The sequence below is a fragment of the Euprymna scolopes genome, chromosome 9 (genome assembly GCF_053919585.1).
Source record: "Euprymna scolopes isolate OS-2025 chromosome 9, ASM5391958v1, whole genome shotgun sequence".
Lineage (NCBI taxonomy): Eukaryota > Metazoa > Mollusca > Cephalopoda > Sepiida > Sepiolidae > Euprymna > Euprymna scolopes.
The window spans coordinates 117,163,874-117,191,519 of record NC_136490.1 but is presented as its reverse complement, the minus strand read 5'-3'; the positions used below and the strand labels follow the sequence as shown (position 1 = coordinate 117,191,519).

Genomic DNA, 27,646 nt, shown 5'->3' with positions numbered 1-27,646 from the left:
ATGTATTAATAGTCTTTTCTTTCAAGAAAGAGAAAGAAAGAAGCTGTGGAAACAGAAAGAAAGGATCTAAAAAAGAAGGGAAAGAAAAGAGCTGAAAATGAAGATAGAAGAGAAAGAGAAAAAAAGGAGCTAGGAAGGGCAAAAAGTAAAAGGGGCTAAAAAGAAGAGACAGTGAAAAAGAAGGAGTTAGAGAAAGAGAAGATGTCTTAGGAAAGAAAAAGAGGGTTAAGAAAAAGAACAGAACTAGAAAAAAAGAGAAAGGTAAAGAAAGGGAAACAAAATAGAAAGAAGGAAGGAAAGCAAAAAAAAAAAAAAAGAAGATCAAACGAGTAAGACTTTCAATATAGTTCATTCAACAAAAAAAAAGTTTTCAGATTATAAAATAATTCCTGGTCTTCTTTTTGAAGAGTTCTTATCACCTCTAGTTGGATTTAACCAGATTATACAAACTGAATTGGGATTTTTCGAACAATACAGACATAACTGCATTTTAATTGAGTCGAATAGTCAATGGACTATTTCTATTGGACTAAATTTACTCAGCTTAACCTTGCGTGAGGGCATAACTGGTGATAGGGCACTCCGTTTGGATTAAAACGCATTGTTATATTCAGGTTTTTCACGGTCTGCTTGACCATGTATGTTTATTGATAAAATGTAACAATTCGAAAAGTATGTGTTTGTTTACATGAAAGATATTCAAATATTTGCCAAGAATATTTTTTTCAGGATAGATATAACGTAATAAATATTTTGGTTGATTGTTTCATGATAGGAAGTTAGGTACGTGTACATAATCACATTGACACACCAGTTCTTGTTAGCTCACTGAAGTTAAAAAATGTTAAGCATGATTAGTACTAAAATAGGAGATCATTTGGGAATTCCTAGTAATGTATGTGCTCTCCGCTTATCTCGGCATTGTTTCCACTTGTCTAGCACTTCTCCTTGCCACTGGACTCAAACAGTGCCGATTCAGGCGATTCAGGACTCCTTCTCACCAATGCCATAATTCACAACACCAACTCTGAACGTCTATGCTCTCTTTCAGCTGTCAAAAACTTGACTCCCTGTCCTCTTCAATTTATCCTTCTTATAGCCGCTATTCCCTTCAAATACAAATTAATGTCACATGTATATAAAAAAAAAATCCATCTACAAACTTCAGTTTTTCTTCTTTTTTTTTTTTCTGTTTCCCGCCCCGATCCTGTCATCTGCCGTGAGTAGCTTACATGTTATACGCTCTATTAAAAACCTATCATTATTCACAAAGAAGTTGGCCAGTCCCTGGAATGATGGGGAACCCCAACTTGTTGTGCACCATCCCTAGGTGGGAGAGTTTATGAAGAGCCGCACCAAATATGACCTTAACATTTGGCATTGAAAAATGGTGTGCACCATCTCTAGGTCTGAGACTATCATCATGTCAGATTTGGTCATTATCGGTCCAGTGGTGCGGGTTGTAGGAGAGTATATATACATAGGCTATGGCCTTGACCCTCATCATAATCCTGCTATAACAACTGATGACAATGATTAGTGAACTGGCCTAAGATGAATATAAGGGAAATACTACATTCACATGACCTGAACACAAAACGTTTGTAATGTATAGTTTGAAAGCAAGAAAGAACTAATGTAAAAAAAAAAAACGAAATGGAAATATTTTTTAGTTTTCAATCAAACCTGCATAAACAAAAAGTTACTAACTAAATACACTCCATCTCCGTCTTTCTTCTCCCCCTCCCAGATATTCCAATTTATTTTGACCTTTGTCGACCTTTCTCAAACCTGGAATGTTTCATATTCACAATGCCGGAATGTAAATCGTTACAGAAAAAACGGAAGTTTTCATTTAGTAAACAAAAGAAACAAAAACAAAAATGATGTTTTCACAGGATTTTATTCCTCAACACAAGATGAGCAGAGAAAGGGATTTTATTGGAAAGATGTGTATCTTCCAGCATCTCACCACAAGAGAATTGGTAGTGGGGGATCTGTGATTCATGATGGCTGAAAATGTATTACTATCAGAACCCCCTAACCATTTTTAACTTCTCAGTATAGACATGCACACATACACATACACACAAAACATGCACATGCACAAAACACACGTATACAAACGTACACATACACAAAACGCATACATACACACACACATACACACCCATACACTAAGGGGACAACGAGCATACTAAAAAGAGTTCTCGGTTGGTTTCAATAAAAAGCAGTGCAATGCTGGCAGCTGGTTTGGCTGCCCCATACCCCGCGTTACAATTTTCAAAGGAAGAAAATTAAAAAATAAAAAATGCATGCACACAAATGTACAATCTAACAAGATTCCTGTTTTTCTTTTTAGCAATATATCATATGAATCCCCGAAGATTCTATTGTTGGCATTGGTTTCCCCGATATTTTACTAGTCAGAATTCTTTCTAGGAAGGCATTGGGGATTACAGGAGGAACCTTGTGAAGTTTGCTAACATCCTAAGTGAAAGTGGTATTTGTGGAACAAACTGGATTCAAATTTAGGACAGCCAGGTCGTCAGTCTGTCGGGTTAGACCCCTATACCACCATCATCCTCCAGCCATCTATATTAAGAACGACTTACAAGAATTTGATTATTATATTGAACTAAGAGTACGTATCCACTTTATGTCCTAATCTCTGCAACTTCACATCGGCATCTTCTGGTAGGTTACATAAATAGGTGGAAGATGTCGAAGCGAAAACTGCTAGAAAATTAATTGAAAACACAGCAGTCCCTGTTCTCATCTTAAGAAGAGTTTCTATTTGGAAAGTCGTTCTTAACATGGAGAAAGAGAAGATTTCATATTGATATAGCATGTTGAAGGCTATTTTTGGTTTAAAAGGTTTTACTTGATTTAATAAATTTCATGCTTCTATTGAAATTTGTCTTCTTCTGACAGCTGATTGGATAATCGCTTTGGTATCTTCTGGTTGCTTATATAACCTGCTGGAAAATAATATTACAAAATTGCTTAAGATTGGGTTATAAATTGGATAAATACCGAACTAAGAAAATTAACGTTTCGTGCTCAGCCACTTCCAGTTATTCCCATCAGCAGCCAAGCATATCCAAAACTTCATGGAAACTATGGGTCGGTAAATGCAGAGGTACCCATTTTGGTTAGATCTAGGGGCTTATCAACAAGGAGCTTTTTCAGAGAGAGGGACATTCACTTCAACTGGGACAAAACAAGGAGAGAAGATTAATTTTAGAGGTGTTAAAAGTAACAAACCACTTTTTTTACAGTGCACCACATGTTCCAGAGTTTCAAAATTCAAATGTCAGTCAGCAAGATCTTGATGATCACTGCTCTTTGAGGTGCTGCCATAGGCAATTGTGTCGTTTGCATAGACATCAACAAATAATTTCAGGATATGATTTGGCAGATCATTGACGGAAGTCAGGAAGATTCAATATACTTCTGATTTTTGCCCATCGACAGAAACATTTATAGACTATCAGCGGTTGGAAAGATATTGCCAGATCTTCCATAACTAGCAAGTTTGTGAAGCAACCTTTTGAGCCAGACCCTATCAAAGGTCCTTAAATATCAGCTGTTGCTCTAGAAACATGATATGATATTACAATTAGTTTGTTCCTCCTTATTCTTGATTGGCTTTTGACCTTAATAAATGGTAACTCATATTATTTATTTTTTAATTTTCTTTTTTACCTCTGAAGAAGGTTCGACCAAGGTCAGGTGATGCTTTTTCTGTACAACGAGTTTTTTTTTTTTTTTTTTTTTTACAAAAGTATCACCACATATCCAGGCCTGGAGACCACTCGAGGATAAGGGTGTGTATGGTAGTCATTGGGATAATAGTGTAGTAATCGGTGGTAGTAGAAATTTGGTCTAATTAGATTATTTAAGAGGGCAATTCAATAAGAATTTGTTTACATTGGACTTGAAGATGACAATATTGTAGTCAACTAGAAAAACAGACCAGTGGAACAGAATCCATGTTTAGGTTTAGGCACCGATAAAGAGTGGGTGGAAATTTTTTATTGTGATTTTGGCTTTATGAGTGTTTTTTTTTTTTTTTTGTGAAAGATTGGCAAGCGGGAGGGTGGGGGATATATTGGAGCTCAGTCGAACACTTACCATGAAAATAATGATAGAGCAGAAACAAACTCGCAACGTCTCTTCCGTAGGAAAAAGGTTGCAGAGAAAAGAAAAGGGAATTCAGACTTGGCATATTCAAGTTTTTAGTCCAAACTACTTAGTCGCCATTACTCCCAAATAAATAGTGACTCATTAGTAAAAAAAAAAAAAATTGTAAATTAAAAAAGAAAAGTTAAATTAAATCTACAAATTAAAGTTGTCATGGTTGGTATGATGTTAAGTCACTGCATCGCCGGCTCTGTTTTTGTTTTTCTAAAGTTTCAAAATATCCTCAATCATTTTTTTTTTTTTTTTACTAATACCAACAAATTTTAATGTTTTCCTTATGTATTTACTACATTCTTGAAAAATAATTGGCAACGTTGATTAAAATACTAAATTATAATTGGTAAGAAAATATCGAATGGTCATAATGATTGACTTCAGACCGGAATAAATCTTAAAAATTGAGTAACCCAGAAAGGATCGTTTCAGCAGCGCCCTGGAGGCCTCTTTAGTTTTATTTTTATTGATTTATTTTTTATTTTCATTCGCCCAAAACGAGGCATAGTGCCACCGAGCTGTAACAAGCTACTAGGGGGTCATATTTATAGTGGGAAGTTGTGTAAGATGTTGATTCACATTACATTTAAATTTCTGCATGTTTGTATAGTCGGGGAAACAGGGAGAGAATTCCAAATGTAAATGCTCAAAGGAAATAAGCTAGTACAGTGGAATGTTTTTTTTTCTGGCATCTAGGGGCCTCTACAGTGAAGGGGTGAGATTTTGTTGCTGGTGGTTGTTTGTCAGAGGTATTCATGTTGAGGAGTTACAAGTGCAGTAAATTCATTGGATTTCATTCCGTGGAAGTATTTAGACAAGCACAGGGATGCAAAATTGCAGTGATGGGACAGAGGCTAGAGCTTGGTAAACAGTGTGGTCCCTATTAGGTTAGAGACTTAGTTTTTGTACCTTATCTAAGAGTGAGGGACCAGTGGTTGGTCCACCAATCCAGATCTGGCAACAATACTCCATATATAGACGAATTGCAGTTTTACAGAAATTTAAATCCTATTGGATCTATTGTTGCCATTTACACATTAATATCATTAGGAAAGGTATGAACCGACAATATCCCCGCCCCACTCCTAATTTGTAAAACAGAAGCTAGTGTTCAATGAAACAGATCGATTCCAATAAATCTTGATTTCCAAGATTACATAACCCAAGAAACGGTGATGTTTCATAAAATGTATAAACCAACTAATCTAACGGGAAACCAATATCACATGGAAAGTGGTGTTGGATATGATCCCCTACTGCAAATACTATATATATATATATATATATATATATATATATATATATATATATATATATATATATATACTAAGGGATACAGTGCTAAAGGTGTTAATATAGAGATTAATTTTCTCCCTCCTCGTCCTCGTCCAGATTGTCTGACATTTTTGTTGGATTGTTTTTCTCAATCCAAGCTTAAGAGTGGTGGATTGTTTTTCTCAATCCAAGCTTGCCTCAATTGGTTCTGTGGTTCTTCATTCATCCAGTGAAACATTAGACTTTCTTTATTTGCTATTTATTTCGTAAACACTTTTATCTACGCAGGTGTAACTGCTTACAACAATTACGTACCCTTTGATATAAAGTTCAGCGGTGTAAAATTTGGTATATTGCTATAAAATGCGATTTGGACTACTAATCATGAATAAACTCACCTAGAATTTTAAGTACTGAAAAATATTTTTTTCTTTTCTTGTTTTTTATTTGTTATAGATTGGGACTGCAAGCAAGACCCCCCACAATTTCATTCAATAGAACAGCATTAGCTGTTCGTATATAGATGTATCTAAATTTATATAAAGTTAGATTTGTGTATATGTTTGAATATTTTTATGTGTCGGATTCACTCCTATACTAATTGAACGATCATTATGAATTTTGGAACACAGCTGGTAGGCGTAAGGGTGGGTAATTTGAGCTATATCTAGTTTAATGTAGTTTTATGCAAAACGGTCAAATGAGAGATGTAAGTGCTTCCTGAAAATTCAAATATTCCTGTTTTTTTTATGTGAAATTTTAACAATAGATATATATTAGGCATCAATTAATAAATATTTCCTAAATTTCAGTTTCTTTGGTGTATTTTAAAAGGTTTTAGGGGATATATATATATATATATATATATATATATATATATATATACACACTGTGTGTGCAAAATCAAGGCTTCAAGACAAGGTGTTGATGGCAACAAAAAGTGTATTTCATTTTACGTTACAATTATTTCAATGTCCAGTTCGACAATTTCAAGCATTATATCGTTTGAAAATTTTCAAAAACCAGCATTATAATGCTTGAAATTGTCGAACTGGACATTGAAACAATTGTAACATAAAATGAAATACGCTTTTTGTTGCCATCAACACCTTGCCTTGAAGTCTTGATTTTGCACACACAGTATATTAATGCTCAATTATGAAATGTGATAATTTTGTAGCTTAATCCTTAAGTCAACCATTTTTGGCTTAAAACCTATTGGTATATTTACATATAAGTCTATATATATATATATATATATATATATATATATATATATATAGTAATTTATAAAATATATATGGCGATTAAGCTACACTGAATATTCTGCGTTTCATCCACTATAGGATTCGTCAGGCTTATGCGCATAAGTCTGACGAATCCTATAGTGGATGAAATGCAGAATATTCAGTGTAGCTTAATCGCCATATATATTTTATAAATTACTAACTATCTCTACCTACATATTGAGCACTTTTGAAGTAAATACTTAAAGTTTACACATAAATCTATACTTTCGTATATTAGGTTTATGTGAGTAAATGAAGTAGTTATATATATATATATATATATATATTACTATATGGCTCCTGATGAAGTCCACTACGTAAAATAAGGCCAAATTCATTCTAAAATGGAGTACAGTTTCCACATCTAGGGATGAGCTGCTCAGAGCTCCTTCTCCTGTCTTGACAGAGTACAAAGTCGGCTTTGAAATCTTGTAGGTGATGTCTCTTTCTCTTCTCTGCTGCTTCTTTCTTATAGAAGAGATGTTGTGAGCCTCTCTCTCTGTTCTATCGTTATTTTCATGCTCGACTGGTCTTCTCTCTATGGTCCCCACTCCTACCCCATAAGTCATTTGCGTTGAATTTTAGAAATTTCTAGAATCAAAATCATGCAGTGGATTAAGATCAAACTTAGAATAAGTATTCTAGACATAAGGTTTAGTAGCATTTTATCGATATTTATATTTAATCTTTGTAGAGGGGCATAAAAGTGGTGCAAAACTGTTCTGGTTAAGGAATTAATTTCATCCATCCTACTTCATCCTACTATCTATCTATCTATCTATCTATCTCTTCCTATATATATATATATATATATATATATATATATATATATATATATATATATATATATATATACTTAGATGTATAACTAGTAATAAATAGGATAAAAAGTGCTCAACACGTTGGTAGAGCTGAATATGTTTTTGACTTTTACTGTTTGAAAAAACAGACAGAAAACTCCTGTCTACAGAAACAATTGTAATAGTCTAAGTTAATATTTTGAGCTTGTAAAATAAATAACTTATATAAAAGTAATCTTGTCTGTCTGAGGTACAGTCCTACCAAACTTCTGTTATCTATAGACTTGAAACTTGATATATAGGGTATTTGGACCTTTGGAACAAATTTGATTTGGTCTTTAATTGGTAAAAGTAGCTGTTAAGGGGTAAAAATTGAAAAACATTGGAATTTAACAGACGTAAGTCAACTTAAAGTGCTCTTCTATGCATGTGTAAATATACATTTATAAGTTCAACAACGTTATTTTTTAACTTTTCATATATGTGTAGATGTGGCTCATAGAATAAGACTGGAGAACTATAATGCTTTGGTTTCGATTTTAGCAGATGGCACCAAAGTCAAATTTTTATTACTTTTAACATCACTACTATATATTGTGTTCAATATAGTAATAGATAAATAATTAACTCTATAATAATAAATATGAATGTGCTTCTACTTTTTATTCCAAGTACTATTACATAAGCTTACAAAGACTAATTTTATATATAATACTAGCCTGGGTGCCCGGCGTTGTCTGGGTGTTTGAAGGTGTGTGTTCAGCAAAAAAAAAAAAGAAAAGAAAAAAAAAGTGGTAGTAGGCAGGCTCGAACCGCAAAGAACATGAAATAAAAACGTGATGTCTTTGCCGTTGCATCCATCACCAAACCAGAAGTGGCGAAGGTTTAAATTAAAGCTAGTCAATCGAAAAGAGGGGTGAAAAAAAGCGACCCCTCCTTGTATAAAAGTGCCCAGTTGAAGGTGAAAGAATTAATACTTTTAGCCAATTTTTCGATATTTGTCATCCGAAGGGGCGAGCTTCAAAATGATAGTGATCTCGTGAAAATCTGTGGAAAGTTTTTGCGAGACATACATACATTTAAACAGGTGAGATTTATATATAATATGTTACCCAAAGACAGCTGTTTCGTTGTTCATTACTCATCAGTGTGACTAGATATGTATAAATAAATTACAATGGTTTAAATTATTCCTTCTACAAAACAGCAACACTTTTGCATGGACCCGATAATACATGGATTTTTAAAAATTTTAATCTTTTTTTGTTTTTAATATTTAATTTTTTTTTTTCTTTGTCTAGATCCAGACCACAATGGGGAATCTGCACAAGATTCCAGTTCTGGCATCGTCTCGACAACAGCATCAACATTCAAAGGTTCTTGTTCTTCGTCTGAGTCCCTCTTGGACAGCAGATATTCCGAATGGTCTTCCACTTCAAACAATACATCTTTCCATGGCAAGTCTGTCCCAACACACAAAAACCAACCCCCACAGCCCACTTACAACAATTCCACTCTCCGGGACTTCCACAGCTCCGCAGTGGGCATGGACTTTCTCAATACCAAATTCCAGCAGATCAACTTGGAAGATACAGGAAAACTTATCCTTGGAATTAAAAAAAACAAGATTCACTACCGTCCAACACCATTCAAACACCTCAGTGATGATATCATTGTGAAAATTTTTTCCAATTTGACCACAGATGAGCTGTGTAAGTGTTCACGTGTTTGCAAACTGTGGTATCGTCTCAGTTGGGATCCAACGCTCTGGACAAGTCTTGTGCTTAATGACACGACACATAATGTTGACCGGGCTCTGAAAAGTCTGACGAAACGTCTAAGCTATAATACGCCAACCGTATGCGTTATTATTGAAAAAATTAATTTGAATGGCTGTGAAAACCTCACTGATAAAGGGTTGCACACAATAGCAAAGCGTTGTCCTGAACTACGACATATCGAGCTACAGTCATGCATCAATATCACCAATCCTGCATTGTTTGAGCTGGTATCAAACTGCGTCAATTTAGAGCACCTCAATGTCTCAGGTAAGACCTTCTTCTACACCTAACATCCACTACTTTTCTTTTAATATCGTCTGCTATTTTTCATTGTTCTTTTAATAAGGTTTATTATGTTTCATTTATTTTTAATAGGGTCTATTACTATTCATTTTTTTATAGGGTCTCTTACTTTTCATTTTTCTTTTAATATGGTCTGCTATTTTTCATTGTTCTTATAATAAGGTTTATTATGTTTCATTTTTTTTAATAGGGACTATTACTTTTCATTTTTTTTATAGGGTCTCTTACTTTTCATTTTTCTTTTAATAGGGTATGTCACTTTTCATTTATCTTTTAAAAGGGTATGTCACTTTTCATTTATCTTTTAATAGGGTATTCTGTTTTCATTTATCTTTTAATAGGGTATGTCTGTTTTCATTTTTCTTGTAATAGGGTCTGTTTTCTTTTTCTTTTAATAGTGTCTGTTTACTTTTCATTTTTAATAGGGTCTCCTACTTTTCATTTTTCTTTTACTAGAGTCACTTTTTATTTTTATTTTAATAGGGTCTGTATACTTTTCATTTTTATTTTAATAGGGCCTGTTTACTTTTCATTTTTAATAGGGTCTCCTACTTTCCATTTTTCTTTTAATAAGATCTCCTACTTTTCATTTAATAGGGACGAATATGTTTTTATGTAATTTTGTGAGTTTGTGTTTATGCGTGTTCACTATACAGGTGGTGATTATCTGCTTATTGCTTCCGCCTGAATTCAAGGTTTTATTTCAACACTTGCCATAGTATCAATCTTATGATTTCGATTACTGCTTTAACAAAAATGATTTTCGGTTGTAGTTAAGATTGTCTGCTATTTTGATTTTTGGTTAGTAACAGTGCCATCATTACTGGAACAGATTGTGGGTTTACGCTGGCATGTTTGAGTTCTTTAGAAGCTTTTGGAATTTTTGATACAAAGAGTGCATAAAACTTCACCCAAGTCACCTGGGGCCCTCTGAAAGAACCTTGTATCTTGTGAAAAGAAATGCTGAAGTCACGGTTTGCATTATTTCCTCACTTTGGAAGGATATGCATATGGAGGCTCCCTCAATGCTGAAATACCAGGGGTTTCTCGGTCATGGTATGGGGTGAAATTTGGAATGCTGGTCGCTCAGACCTGGTGAAATGCGGAGGAAACACCAATTCTGCTAAATATGTTTCAATGAATGACTCCTACCAATATTAAATGAAGGACTCCTACCAATATTATCAAGTGGTAAAATGAACCAAGTTAACTCCTTGTTTATGGCAGACGGAGCTCCTTGTCACTCTGCTCGGACAACACAATATTGGGTGAGTCAAAATGGGATTAATAAATTTGCATGTAGTGGGGCAGGTTATCTCAATATTCCATAAGAATCTTTCACTTAGTGATACAAGCACCAAGTGAAAGATTGTTTCAGCAATGGCCAAGTTAGTCTCCAGATATGAACCCAATTGAAAACCTTTAGAGCATATTAGACTGGAACCTTCGTAAAAAGAAAAGAAAGCCATCTTCTAAGCCTGAACTTTTAGCAGACATTGCAAGAAATTCCTCAAATGAAACTCATCAACTGATCAATGCCATGCCTAGAAGGGGCCTAGCATTACAAACAGCAAAGGGAATGTTAACTAAGTATTATTGAATTTGTGACCATTTATTTTTGATTTTGTTCTATATGTTTCATGTTTATTGAAATAAACTGTGTCTATGAGTGTCTATTCTTTTCTGTCATCACAACGACATATATATATATATATATATATATATATATATATATATATATATATGACTACTTAATTTTATCACATAAATTAATATATGAAAATATAATTTTATGCATAAATTTTCAGTATTTATTTCAACAGTGCTCAATACATAGGTAGAGCTAGGTAGTAAGTTATAAAAATATATGTGGCAATTAAGCTACACAGAATATTCCGTGTTTCATTCTCATGAGAATTCGTCAGGCATAAGCCTTAATATAGCTTAATATTCCACGTTTCATTCTGTGGAATATTCTGTATAGCTTAATATTCCACGTTTCATCCTCATGAGAATGAAACACGTAATATTCTGTGTAGCTTAATTGCCACACATATATATATATATATATATATATATATATATATATATATATATATATATATAGTAAGTTATAAAATATATATGCCGATTAAACTACACTGAATATTCCGCGTTTCATCCACTCTAGTCCTAGAGTGGATGAAACGCGGAATATTCAGTGTAGCTTAATCACCATATATATCTTATAACTTACTAACTAGCTCTACCTACGTATTCAGCACTTTTGAAGTAAATACTTAAAGTTTACTCATAAATGTACACTTTCGTATATTAATTTTATGTGAGTAAATGAAGTAGTTATATATATACATATATATATATATATATATGGCAATTAAGCTATACAGAATATTCTGTGTTTCATATATATATCTCACAACGACACGGGTATATAATAGTTTATATTTTATCAGTAAAAGGGCGTCTATAGCAAATTACTGTGAAAAGCTGGCACAAACTTCTCTCCTTTAAATCTGTCAGATTTATATCCCTTGAACTACTATGTGTATAACATTAATGTAAAAGATAAGCCACAGTACTGACGTTCACAGAAAGTCACTTTTTTATGATTAGCTATCTCTGGTTAAGACTAGATTGCACACTGGTATGAGCATTCTCATGGCAGTTTTCTAAGCCTTACTACTTTCATGCTGACTTATGACAAATTGGAAGCAGGTGTTTTGTTTTTATGTCACCATCATTAGAAGATTGGCTTACAGGGCTAATGGGCTCTTTCTATCCAGTTTTTATTTTTTCATCAGAGTTTCCTTCTAGATTGATTGGCATCACCACAGTTGTGGAGCTTAACCTATCTTCTGTCTGCTACCCCACTGGAATATCAAAGGGAGGTTAACAGTTGCCCAAAGGTAAAACTGTGCAAGGCAAGGGGCATTCAGCTATCTTTAGTATTATACATACCCACATACCTAAATACATACAGCGCCTAGTATTCCAAAATGATCCCCACCTCTAGTACTAGCCAAGCTCAACATTGCTTAACTTTGATAATCTAATGAGAACTGGCTTGTCAACGTGATTATGCCATATATATAGAAAGTCACAATGGTCTAGTTAATGTCCAAAATGAATAAAGACATTCAGGTCATCATAAGATTAAATCTAAACAATAAAGGGGGATGAGTGCAGAACAGAAAACACTGTTGGTTTGGTCACATTGAAAGAAAAGATGAGTTCTTTGGTTAGTAGATGTTGAACAGTTGATTAAGTAATCTTGTCATTAATATCTCATATACTCGGTGAAACAATAAAAATGTCGTTCTAAAAAAAAGACTACAGCTTCATTTCAAAACTTTTATTGAAAAAAATCAATTCAGGCAACTTGATTATATAGTAGAGCTGACATCTATTCAATGTAGCCTCTTTCAGTTTCAATCACTGCCTCAATATGAGTCTGTTACTGGGAGCATGCCTTTTCCACAAGCATGTGCAGGAGTTCAGCGAATACTCGGCTAATGTCAGCAATCAGGCTGGCTTTGATGTTGTGGGAGGTAATGTTGGTGATGTTCTCAACGTATGAAGTAGTCCAGCGGGTTCAGGTTGGAGGAGGAGGGAGGAGGAGAGAAGAGTACAAAGTTGTAGCACTCCTTCTGAAGCCAAGCCTGGGTCTCCGTGGATTCGTGGGTCGACGCCAAGTCCTGCTGCTACACCCAGTGTCTGCCAGCGGCCACACATCCAGGTATACTTGTTGACTTTCAAAATGACTTCAAAGATGTGAGGTGGCATGATGTAGCCCTCACTTGAAACCACACCAAAGACCATAACTGTGGGTGGAAACTTTGTTTTCATCACCCTAGACATGTCCTTCAAGCGTTAAACTGTCTGCATTTGCATTTCGATGATGCTGGCAATAGTCCTGTTGTCATAACTTGGATCGGTAGAGAGCATGAGTTGTACAGTGGTGCATCTCCGATCTCGCTCGTTGAACATTGTGTAACTTAGACATGATAGAAGGCTTTTTTTTTCTCCTTTTTTTTTTACATGGGGGTCACCACTTATCAAGGCCCGAAGGCCACTCAGGGATAAGGGTTCTTGCATGTACAGTAATCAATGAGATAGTATTGTAGTAATCATTAGTAGTGGGGGTTTTGATAGTGTCTTACTTAAGGGGGCAGTTTGTCAGGAGTTTGTTTATGTTGGACTTGAAGACGTCCAAGTTGTAGTCAGGTGGGAAACAGGCAAGCGGCAGAGAGTTCCATTGGCGTGCAGTTCTAAGAAGCTTTGCTCATGGAATCTACGTTTGGATTTAGGCACAGATAAAGAGTGGGGAAAATTATTGACAGTAGTTTCAGCCAGACGGGTCTTTCTCGTGAAAGATTGGCGAGGGGGACGAGGAATTGGAGCTCAGACTATTTCTATCTATAGCTTCTATCATTCTTGGAATTTGTACACAACTGGCCAACTAGTAGATAGACGGAAATGGAAACAAGTCATCTTTTCTAGGCCAACAATTTTATCATTTCACTTGTACATAAGCAGTAAATAAAAAAGATGGAGTGTTTATGGTGTAAAGTGGAATTAACTTGAAATAGTACATTCTTAATTTACTTTTATTGAGTGAAAGGGATGTAATTTTCGCATTTATTAGTTGAGATTTATGCCATTAGACGTGTGTGTGTGTGTGTGTGTGTGTGTGTGTGTGTGTGTGTGTGTGTGTGTGTGTGTGTGTGTGTGTGTGTGTGGACCCTTCTATGTCAAATAAATATAGGTCAGACCATTACTTCTTTTCAAATTAAGTGGATCCTTCATGATACAAATTGAATGGTGTCGATTTTATATCTCTAGGTCAAAGGGTTATGGATGCATGACATTCTGATCTTTGCCAAAAATGTGACTTTTCAAAAATAACAAAGTTTAAAAAAAAAACAATGTGTTTTTATAGTCACATCTCACACCTATATACCATTTTAAAGTATCTGAATAGATCTAAAATGTACTCTATGATCTATGTATTTGCTTTGTTTAAATACCAAATGTTGTGAATCACTCTCTCTCACTTTATATATATACTAGCATGGGTGTCCGGCGTTTCCCGGGTGTTTAGAGGTATGTGTTTAGCAAAAAAAAAAAAAAAAAAGTGGAAGGCAGGCTTGAACCCGTACCGCGAAGGAGGAAAAGAATGGCAAAAAAACGTGATGTCTTTGCTGTTACGACCACCGCCAAACCGGAAGTGACGTAGGTTTAAATTAAGATGCACATGTGCGAAGGAAGAGGAGGAAGGAAGGGGGAGTGTGTGTCCAATCCATGAAGGATGGAGTGATTTCTGTAGGAAACCTTTAGTTCCACAGCTCAATGAAATACAGAGCAAGAATAAAAGATAAAACTCAAATCAACATTCTAACCATTTTATTTCATCGCATGTTAACCAAAGATTGGTGTTGCTTAGAGGAGGAAGGGGAACTGGAACTGAGTTGTTTACCATTCTACTCCCTTCTCCCTCTTTAAGAAATGAGCACTTTAAATCTTTAATTGAAATATGTCTAGCCTTTGAACTTCATCTGGTACATCTCTTTTGCCCTGGTTGGATGAAATAAACTATAATGAAAAATGGCTAGAATATTGTATGGAGTTTTCTTTTATATATATATATATATATATGTGTGTGTGTGTGTGTGTGTGTAATTTCCGGTTGTGGGAGACAATAAAATGAAACTGCTTCCCTGCTAACTTTAACATGTTTAAAGTGACATGATATGGATACTATTTAAAAATGCAAATATTCCAGATTTGCATTAAATGTTATCCATAATGAGTAGGCACCAATTAAGAAAGATTCTCTGAATTTTAATTTATTCTTAAGATTCCTTAAGCTTAGGCTTTAAATTTTAGACATTTTTTAGAATCAAAATCATATCATTGATTTTGATCAAGATTAGCACAAGGACTCTAAACATAAGGTTTATTATCATTATATCTTGATTTTAATCTTCGTAAGAGAGCATAAGTGATTCAGAACAGTTCTGTTCGAGGAATTAATTTTACCTATCTTAGAACTGGAGCATTCTTCTATTTGTATATGGTCGTTTTCAAGTCTAATGTTAACAAATTTTTGTAGAGTTGTCCTCTCAAATAATCAAATCCTTCCCAGGCAACCATCGTTACCAAACTGATGTTATTGTTTCACAATTCACCTAACAAAACTAGTAACACACACACACACACACACACACACACACGCACACGCACACGCGCACGCGCGCGCGCGCGCGCGCGGGGGGGGGCTGAAAAGATACAGATACATGTTTGAATAACAGCCACATATTCACACACTCGGTGGGGGGGGGGGGGTATGAACGCCTAGTAGACGCCATCATCCAGTGTCTTCAGTTCCTCTGTACAGTGGTTTGTCAGGAAACCTGGCATAAAGATATGTTGCCCTACAATTAAACCCTGGCTAAATATCCTCAAGTGGCTTTTGTTAGTACATAAAAAAAATATGCATTTGTGGATATGTTTGTCTCCCTATTTTTAATATCTATCAGAAAAAACAAGTATCCAGTTTTTTTTTTTTTTTTTTAATTTTACTTCAGTCGAGCATCTCAGAAATCAATGGAACTAACATTTCATTTCAATACAAGATACATAGATATTCAAATAGTCTACCGAAGTTCTCATTTAATTTGCAAACGCTGAGTTAATAAAGAAGTTAAGAACATTAATTTTCCTCTGCCTGATTCACCAGTTGAATATGTTATAGTATACTGTTCTTTTGGTCTTACTGGATTCCAAGACAAGAATTCATCTAATCTGGTGGAGTATACAGCTTCGTGCAATTACTAGAGGCAACAACATCACTTGGAGAAGATGCATCATTCCTCGTATCTTATTTGGGCTTTAAATTGTACCTTTATTATTTCCGATATTCATCAACAGCCTCCCTGATAAAATTGTGCCTGAGGTGGGTATATTTGCTGATAACCTTACGCTCTGTAATAACCATGAGGAGAAAAACGAATATAGACATCAGTCTGTCGTCGGATGGGGACGTAAATGGATAGTAACATTTAAGGCTAACTTACTATCTCTAACCCCCCCCCCAAAGGCCCTTTTTGTGCCACAATCCTTCTAAGACTAAGCTTCTTTCCTTTAACAATTACGAGAACCTTCTTAACCACCGACAGCCATGACTAATAAAACCCTAACTGAGAGTGCTCGGCTGAACATTCACAGGCAACATGAATTGGAACAAATACATTGAAGACATTGCCAAGGCTGCTGCAAAGAAGGTGGATTCCCTCTACCGTTCTAGAAAATCCCTCACAGCTGAGAGTATCCTGTATCTCTACAAAACCACCATTCGCCCATACATGGAGTATTGTTGCCACATCTGGGCTGGTGCATCTACCACTTGTCTCTTCCTCTTAGACAGGATCCCAAAAAAAAATTCCAATCTAATAGGTCTCGCACTATCAACTAAGTTCCAACCCCTGTACCATCGCCACAATGTTGCATCCCTGTACCAGTTTTACAAGTATTTTCATGGAATGTGCTCTGATGAACTCCTTGTACTTGTGCCCCCTGGATGAACATACTATTGAAGTCCCTAGATGCCGAAAGCCTTCTATTCTAATAGTTTTTTTGCAAGACTTTGGAAATCTATCCCTATTCGCTGACTGTACTACCATGCAGAAGTTTAAATGTAATGTAAACAGCCATCTCACATAGTCCACAGTAGACATGATCTCGAGTTGTAACCCAGAGTGGCAATAAGTCTTGTTTGAGGTAAATAGGAATTCAAAAATATATATAATGTTGTTTTAAATATTTGGTCAGGGTAAATTATCCTCATACCAGGTTGTCCTGACAAACCCTGTACAGAGAACCTCCCCCCCCCCCCCCCCCGCTGACTGATGGTGTCTAGTAGGCGTTCAGATTCTCCTCTCTGAATCTGAATGAGTGTATTTATGTGAGTGTGAATATGTGGCTGTTATTCAAACATGTATCTGTATCTCTTTAGTTGTGTGTGTGTGTGTGTGTGTGTATGTGTGTGTGTGTGTGTGTGTGTGAAGGAGAAAGAAATCGATGTATTATTAATATCTCTTGTTGTTGTTGTTGTTGTTGTTGTTGTTGTTGTTGTGGGTTTCTTGTTATTGTTTCGATTGCTATTTACAGTCTACCTAATCCTTGGTTACTTTTCCAACCAATGATGTCAAAACCCTATCACCTTCTCATTAGGATGGAATGTGCTAGTCAGCGAGACAGGGTCACTTAACAATGACCTTCTCATTACATGTTCACCTCCCTGGCCTCACTCCTCTCGAACCACCACATTCAACACTTTTTTTTTTTTTTATACCCACGTATCCATTATTGGCCTTTTTTTCTTCTCGCTTTCTCTTGCAAACAAGAGTTTTATGTGGGAGTTTTAATGAACCCCTTTCTTTAGACCTTCTCCCCCCCCCCCGGACCCTAGCCATGACTACTTGCTTTCTGAGGGGACGGGATCAGACTCAAGATATCTTAAAATGTTTTTTTTTTTAAATTTTTATTATTATTATTATTATTATTATTGTCGTTGTTGTAATTACTCAAATATTCAGCTTTTTTGTCTTCTTCTTCTTCTCTCCCTCTTCCTCTTTCATTCGATCGTATTGGATAAAATATTTCATTCAGGAAGTGGATCTTAAAATAGCCGCCCGCTTTTTTTTTTTCTTTTCTTTTTTTTTTTTTAGCATTACAATGCTATAATACACTAGACAACCTGTGACCCGTTATGTCAACATTGGGGCATTTAGTTTATACATTTAGTATCCAGAACCCGGAAGTGACAATTATTTTTATGCTAAGAAGAATTATTTTTTCTTAATAGTATTGACCCTGACAGACATTTACCATTCCAAAAGGAATGTCATTATTAAGAGTGAATTATAGAGATTGATGTAGAAAGTATTGTGGAATTTCCATAGAGTCTTGTTAGTAAATTTCATAATACACTAGATGACCCGTGGTCCATTGGGTCAACATTGGAACATTGTACTTTAGATTATACATTTCATGCCCTGAACCATTATAGAGCTAACTTAGATACTTAAAAAGCACGTTTATTTATTAATAGTTTATGGGAGACGTGTTATAATATTTAACAAAAATTGCATGACATTATTTATATCAATTATTTACAAAACATTCTTTAATCAAATTCTTCCTCGTCTCAAACATTGTTAGCAATTTCACGTTGTTTTCTCACTGTTGGCCTGACAACCATGCTAACCTATTCTTGTCTAAAATATTTTTCACTCATTTCACAATATTAGTAAAAACCTTGCCTATAAAAGAGAAAAACAAGTTACCAATTTTTAGAGCCGTTTAATTTTCACAAAGTCAAAGGGATTTCAAAATACATTGTGATGTCATGATAGACCGATACTGTCCTTTACTTGTTCCGGTATTGAAAAAAATTGCTTAACATTATTAATCTATGTATTAATACGATATTCTGTGTCACACGCTTACATCCGGGTAGTTTAATTGTTATGTACTTCCATTTCTTGTCATAAATAATTTTACCAAGAATTCTTCATAAGTTTTTATTTCGGTTTCGATTCAAGCTAATGCGCCTAAGTTATATGGATGTATTTTTTTTATTTTTGAAATCGCAACTTTATAATATATAAAAATCGATAGAGCATTAACTCTATAATAATATATACAAAATCTGCAAGAATTAAAATATCATATTTAAGCATACTTTACGACCGGGCTTTACCGGGTGTTCGTGCTAGCTTAGATAAATACTTTTGCAGTTTTAACAAAAGAGCTACAATAATATCAGAGTGTCTCTATTTATGCTGAATATCTACAGAATGCCAACATCAGTATATTACATATGAATGACTCTCCTGTGGAATCTCCACAGGTCCCGCTAGTATTGATTATTCACAAAACATTCTTTAATCAAATTCTTTTCAGTTTCAACCATTCAAAGCAACCGCAAGTTGTTGTTTCATCGTTAACCTGACAAACATGGTGACCTATTGTTATCCATATAAAGAAAATAGTAAATGTATGTGTGTGTGGGTGTGTATTAATATTTAACCGATAAACTCTTAAACTACTGGTCACATAACACTGAAATTAACAGGAAATAGTAAGGATGGTTTATAACAAATAAAATCTTTGTTTGGATGGATGAATAATGCATATACAAATATGTCAGCAAGTTGAAATGCAAAATGTTCATTACAACTTGTTGAAATATTTTTATTACTATTTACACCTTGAAGTGGTTTAATTTTAAAGACATCTATCTGTCGGGTTGGAAACATGGCTGGAACGCTAAATGTTTTGGTTTTGATTCTAGCTGATGGCACCCAAATCATTTTTTTTTTTCTAACTTTTTAAATCAGTACTATATCACTGGAGAATTGGCTCTGTAATAATAAATATGAAATTTGCATGAATTAAAATATATTCAAGTGCATTTTACGACCGTCCCCACCCCACTAGATTAAAATATTTTTCACTCGTTACACAATATTAACTGTAACTGAGACCAAACACTAATTTTTACACCTGTTCAATTTTTTAAAAAATCGAAGGATTTCCGAATATATTGTGACGTCATAGTAGACTCTCTTCCTCCCCCTCTTTCCTCTCTTTCTTCCCTCTCTTCATTTTGATTATTTATGCCATTCAGTTTCTCTTACTATTTCTCTTCCTCCTACCATCTAAAGCATTCATATATGGATTGAAAAAGAGAACCTTTTCCATCTCTCTTTTTTCCTCTTTTATCTCTCTCTCTTCTGTCTTCTCCTTTTTTATTTTCTCTTTATCACTTTTTTTTTTTTTACTAATACATATCACTTAATTCTCCTCACTATTTCTCTTATCATTAACCCTTTATTTATGTTAGTATATTCACTCTTTCTCCCTCCATCTAAAACGTTCATGTAAAGATGAAGTGAACACAGTGATAAGTAACATTTTCAGAGTTCTAATATATATATATATAGAGAGAGATTAAAATTGATAAATCTATATATATATCTATAAAAGTGAACGTGTCTGTCTGTCTGTCTGTCTGTCTGTGTACATTTCCCTACGCAATAACTCTGTCAATTTTTAGTCTATAGACTCGAAATTTGAAATACCGGGTACTGAGATTTGGGAAAATCGATGTGACGGGTGTCAGCCAGAAATTTGGCTGTTAAGGGGTCAAATTTCAACGATTTGACCTTTAAGAACTCTACCAAACTCCTCCGACAATTTTGGGTCTAGACACTTGAAATTTTAGATATAGGTTCCTTGAACCTGGATCTAACTTAATAAAGTGATTTGAGCCCGAAACTATAAATTTTAAGGGGTCATAATAGGGGTCAAATTTAAAAAAAAATTGACGTCTGCGGTCTATACCAAATTACTCACACAATTTCTGGTCTAAACATTTGAAATTTTACATAAAATGTATTCAGAGATAGGGCAAGCTTTTTTATCAGTTTGGGTCGAAAATTTTTAGTTACCAATATATAAATGTATGTATGTATGTCTGTTTGCATGTCTGCCTTAAACTTTCAATAGAGGCGACGGATTTTTTCAAGATCAGTATCGTTTTAAAGTTCGATATTTCATACGACAAATATCGAAAAATTGTCTAAAAACATTAATATCTTCCCCTTCAACTAGGCACTTTTCTACAGGGGGGGGGTCACTTTTTTCGCCGATATTTTTGAAAGCTATATCTCCTTTATATTATCTAGCCTTAATTTTTAAAAATGTCGCTTCCGGTTTGGCGGTGGTCGTAACAGCATAAACGTTAGGTTTTACTCCGTTCTTTTCCTCCTTTGCGGTACGGGTTCGAGCCTGCCTTCCTACTACCACTTTTTTTTTTTTTGCTCAGCATACACATCCAAACACCCGGGCAACGCCGGGCGCCCATGCTAGTAGATAGATAAAAGTGAACGTGTCTGTGTATCTGTGTGTCTGTGTACATTTCCCTACGCAATGACTCTGTCAATTTTTAGTCTACAGACTCGAAATTTGATATACAGGGTACTGAGATTTGGGAAAATCGATGTGATCGGTTTTTGGCCAGAAATTTGGCGATTAAGGGGTCAAAGTTCAACGATTTGACCTTTGAGAACTCTACCAAACCCCTCCGAAAATTTTGGGTCTACGCACTTGAAATTTTAGATATAGGTTCCTTGGACATGGATCTAACTTAATAACTCAATTTGAGCCCAAAACAATAGATTTTAAGGGGTCATAATAGGGGTTAAAGTTAAAAAGAAAATTGACCTCTGCGGCCTCTTCCAAATTACTCAGACAATTTCTGGTCTAAATATTAGAAATTTTACATAAAGGGTATTCAGAAATAGGGCAAGCTTTTTAATTGGTTTGTGTCGAAAATTTTTAGTTACCAATATATAAATGTATGTATGTATGTCTGTTTGCATGTCTGCCTTAAATTTTCAATAGAAGCAAGGGATTTTACCAAGATCAGTATCGTTTTTAAGTTGGACCTTTCATACGACAAATATCGAAAAATTGACTAAAAACATTAATATCTTCCCCTTCAACTAGGCACTTTTCTACAGGGGGGGGGTTACTTTTTTCGCCGATATTTTTTAAAGTTATCCTCTCCTTTAGATTGTCTAGCCTTAATTTAAAAAAAATGTCGCTTCCGGTTTGGCGGTGGTCGTAACAGCATAAACGTTAGGTTTTAACCTGTTCTTTTCTTCCTTTGCGGTACGGGTTCAAGCCTGCCTTCCTACTACCACTTTCTTTTTTTTTTTTGCTCAACATACACATCCAAACACCCGGGCAACGCCGGGCTGAAATGCTAGTATATATATAAAAATGGACCTGTCTGTCTGTCTGTGTGTCTGTGTACATTTTCCTTCAACATAATTCTGTTAATTTTCAGTCTACAGACTCGAAATTTGATATACAGGGTACTGAGATTTGGGAAAATCGATGTGATCGGTTTTCGGTCAGAAATTTCGCTGTTAAAGGGTCAAAGTTCAACGATTTGATCTTTGAGAACTCTACCAAACTCCTCTGACAATTTTGACTCTACACACTTGAAATTTTAGATATAGATTCCTTGGACATGGATCTAAGTTAATAACTTGATTTGAACCCAAAACAATAAATTTTAAGGGGTCATAATAGGGGTCAAAGTTAAAAAAATTAACCTCCTTTTTTTTTCTTTTTTTTTTTTGTTCAGCATACACCTCCAAATACCCGGGCAACGCCGGGTTGAAATGCTAGTATATCTATAAAAGTAAACGTGTCTGTGTGTCTGTCTGTGTACATTTCCCTACGCAATAACTTTGTCAATTTTAAGTCTACAGACTCAAAATTTGATATACAGGGTACTGAGAGTTGGGAAAATCTTTGTGATCCGTTTTCGGCCAGAAATTTCGCTGTTAAAGGGTCAAAGTTCAACGATTTGACTTTTGAGAACTCTACACAACTCCTCCGACAATTTTGGGTCTAAACACTTGAAATTTTAGATATAGGTTCCTTGGACATGGATCTAACTTAATAACTTGATTTGAGCCCAAAACAATAAATGTTAAGGGGCCATAATAGGGGTCAAAGTTTAAAAAAAAATTGACCTCTGCAGTTTCTACCAAATTACTCAAAAAATTTCTGGTCCAAACATTTGAAATTTTACATAAAGTGTATTCAGAGATAGGGCAAGCTTTTTCATCGGTTTGGGTCAAAAACTTTTAGTTACCAATATATAAATGTATGTATGTTTGCATGTCTGCCTAAAACTTTTGACAAAGGCGACGGATTTTTACAAGATCAGTATCGTTTTAAAGTTCGACCTTTCATACAACAAATATTGAAAAATTGACTAAAAACATTAATATCTTCACCTTCAACTAGGCACTTTTCTACAGGGAGGATTGCTTTTTTCGCCGATATTTTTGAAAGTTATCCTCTCCTTTCGATTGTCTAGCCTTAATTTAAACATAAGTCACTTCAGGTTTGCCGGTGGTCGTAACCGCAAAGACGTCCGGTTTTTTTCCCGTTCTTTTCCTCCCTCACGGTACAGGTTCGAGCCTGCCTTACTTTACTACTACCACTTTTTTTTTTTTTTGCTCAACGTACACATACAAATACCTGGGCAACGCCAGGCTGAAATGCTAGTATATATATATATATATATATAGAGAGAGAGAGAGAGAGAGAATAAATGACAAAAGTTATATTCCAAAATTCATGTTGACCATCTTATAATTTATTCCTTTAATTCAGTTGACTTATACAATTCTTGACAGTATCTGTTTCGTAGCACAAAATTAATCACTTAATTATTATATCAATCAGTGAATCTATTATGCTCTTAACTCATTAGAAGAAATAGCAACAATCAATCCGTTAAAAGGAATTGAAATGTGATTTGACATGGTAAAAATCCGAAAATTGGAAAAGAAGTTGCAGATACCTTTATATTTTTCCATTACGCCATATTGAATTTTTATCCAACAAAGTCATTAAATCCAACTATTCGTACTAACAATTTTAATTAATTTATGAATCTTCTACCAAAATGTTCTATTTAATATTTAATAAATTTATTAATTCTAACTTGTGTACACATACTTATGAAAATAATATCAAAAAATTATAAACTATTATACATGTTTGTATATACGAAACTAAACTAAGCTATAAAAAAAAAAAAAAAAAGATTGATCATCTCGGTCGATTATCATAACTAATCAATTGATCCGAATTGAAAACCGTACATGATTCAAATCTATTAGCTATTACAATCAAACTTATCAATCCTTACAATTATAACGTTTAAAATAATACAATTCAAAAACTATACTTACGTGTTGTTAAGTTTAAAAATAATATGAAAATATCGTAATTGTCAATAATTAAATTTGCTTAATAAAGTGAGGCAGAGTTACCTTACTTGGAACAAATCTAACGAAATTAACTTTACTTATATTTATTAATTTTTTTTATTTTTTTATTTTCACAACGCATAGACATCCTAATAAGTAATTTTAATATAATTTTAATATTTTTCACTTAATATTATTTTAAAAAAATTAAATCGATTTATATTATAAATTAATTCACTAATTTTTCCAATACAAAATGTTAGTATTAAAAATTATTTCAATCGATAATAATAAGTTATTAAGTTATACTTCATATCCACTAATGTTGAATTGTAAATTAATTAGTTACTTCCATTTACTTTAATTTTTTATTTATTTATTGATATATCTATTCGTATCATTATCAATATCAGCACCATCATTATTATTTATATCGAAAGTATATATTTTTAATTTTTACATTTCAAACTTTACTCAATTCTACTTACGACAATCTAGTTTTAATAAACATTTTACGAACTTGTTCCTTATTTAAGCATAATTTTTGTTATGATTGTATATATTCTAATTCTCTAATAAGTATGTTTCAGAGTTAGTTTCTTCCTCTGATAACATGTTATTTTAATTATAATTAAATAAATGTATATTTAAGTTGAAACTAATTCTAATTTTAATTCAAGTTAATAAGATTTATAAATATTGTTTAGACCTAAAAATTATAGACCATATCCAACCCAAGTTTTCCTTAAACTTTAAACCCCTCCCCTATGTCCTTTAATTTTTTTTTTTTATTAAATTTAACTAATAATTCCGAAATTAATTTATAGACGTTATATATATTAAAAAATATATAGTTTATCTTAATAGATTTACAATAGATATATCTTATTATAACTATAACATTGATTTATACATTCTAACAATTAAACCATTTGACCCATACATTTGAAACTACTTATCAATCAATTAATAATCACTTGTTGCATATACATTTTATTTTTAGATCAATATTTGGAGTCTGATTACTATAAATACATTTTTAATATTATGATTATTACCATTTATTTTTGCTAATTATATATATATATATATATATATATATATATATATATATATATATATATATATATATATATATATATATATATATATATATATTATTCCAGGTTAATAATATTCTAAGATAAAAACGAATGATTGAATGAAGTTTTGGATATATTACTATTTTCGACATGACAATTAAGTACGTAATATTATTTTTGCATTAAACAATATATTTTTTTGAAAAATCGATTATCTTAAGAAGCACCGAAAATTCTTCCAGAATATCTGTTCTTTATGTTAGTGATGTTCAACGTGGTCTATGTGAACCATAGAAGAATTTTGGTGGTCCACAGCTTGATTTGGTTATCTAAAATACGTTTTTTTATATCTTTAATTTAAAATGCTTTAAGTCCAATAAAATGTATTCAGTTGATATTTACAATTCTATACAGTATCTATTTTGTAGCGCAAAATCAATCACTTAATTAAGTGATTGATTTTGCGCTACAAAATAGATACTGTCAAGAATTGTAAATGTCAAATTATAAGATGGTCAATATCTTGAACTTTGGAATATAGACTTTTGCCATTCATTCACTATATTGCTCTGTAATTACATTGAGCTTCTTAAATAAGGATCGGTATATATTATAAGGAAATAAAATATATTTCTGTGGAAGAATTTTCATTATTTATTAATGTTTTATTTCATAATTTTTTTAATTTTATAATTTAATTATGCAATTTGATTTTAGAAAATGGCAGCAGAAAAAGGTCCTTCTGCAAAACAAAATAGGGGAAAAAAGTGAGACAATACAATGATGACTTCTTTTCATTAGGATTTGTCAAACAAGTTGTTGGCAATAAACCAGTTTGTATTGAATGTGGTCTTGTTATGAGTAATAATTCCACGAAGAAAGCAAAGTCAGAGATTCACCAGAAAACAAAGCATCCATTGTTGGAGGAAAAATATTTTGATTTAAATTTGAAAGCTCGGCCCGTAAAGTGTGTTAACTTCTTAACGAAATGAATGCTTCTCAGATTAATGAACATATTAAAAAAAAAAAAAAAAAAAACATGTTTCCTTTCCTAGAACGTGTAATATACAACACATACTTAAAATAATTTTACCTACGCAAGAACGGGTAATATACAACACATATTTAAAATAATTTTACCTACGCAAGGACGGGTAATATACAACACATGCTTAAAATAATTTTATCTACGCAAGAACGGGTAATATACAACACATATTTAAAATAATTTTACCTACGCAAGAACGGGTAATATACAACACATATTTAAAATAATTTTACCTACGCAAGGACGGGTAATATACAACACATGCTTAAAATAATTTTACCTACGCAAGGACGGGTAATATACAACACATACTTAAAATAATTTTACCTACGCAAGAACGGGTAATATACAACACATATTTAAAATAATTTTACCTACGCAAGAACGGGTAATATACAACACATACTTAAAATAATTTTACCTACGCAAGAACGGGTAATGCAAATACATATATGAAACAATTTAACATACTCTCGACGAGTATCGTGCAACATATATGAACTAATTTCTCTTTCCCCGAACGCCACCATAATTGTAAGAAAAATGAAGTCATTTTTAGAAGATGGACCATTAAGATTTTAAAATTAATACATAAATACATTTATTTTATAAGGATCTATCCAACAAGTTGATGGAAATAAATCATTAAATCATTTTTATTGAATGTGGTCTTGTTATGAGTAATAATTCCATGAAGAAAGGAAAGTTAGAGATTCGCCAGAAAACAAAGCATCCATTATCCGTTGGTAGAGGGAAAAATATTTGGAGTTAAAATTGAAAGCTCAACCTGTAAAATTAGTTGACTTCTTTATGAAAGTAAATGCTTTTCATGTTAAAACATTAAATCCTAGTTATATTGTGTCAGGATCTCTTCAAACCTCTCAACAGAGGTTTTAAAAACAACCTTTCATGTTAATAGATATATAATGACAATGAGATAAAAACAATTATTTGTTTTTTCTCTTTCTGACAAAATCCCATAGACATTTCTGTTTTGT

General features: G+C 33.5%; 1 protein-coding gene across 2 annotated transcripts in view; it reads left to right on the top strand.

Moving 5' to 3' along the window:
* Positions 1-27,646, top strand: part of LOC145284822 (uncharacterized) — a 229,152-nt gene that overhangs the window by 190,571 nt on the left and 10,935 nt on the right. For both annotated transcript variants that reach the window (XM_080133791.1, XM_080133789.1), the window contains one exon: positions 8,866-9,612. In XM_080133791.1, the coding sequence (XP_079989917.1) occupies positions 8,866-9,612 (747 nt within the window). The remainder of the gene's footprint in view (positions 1-8,865; positions 9,613-27,646) is intronic.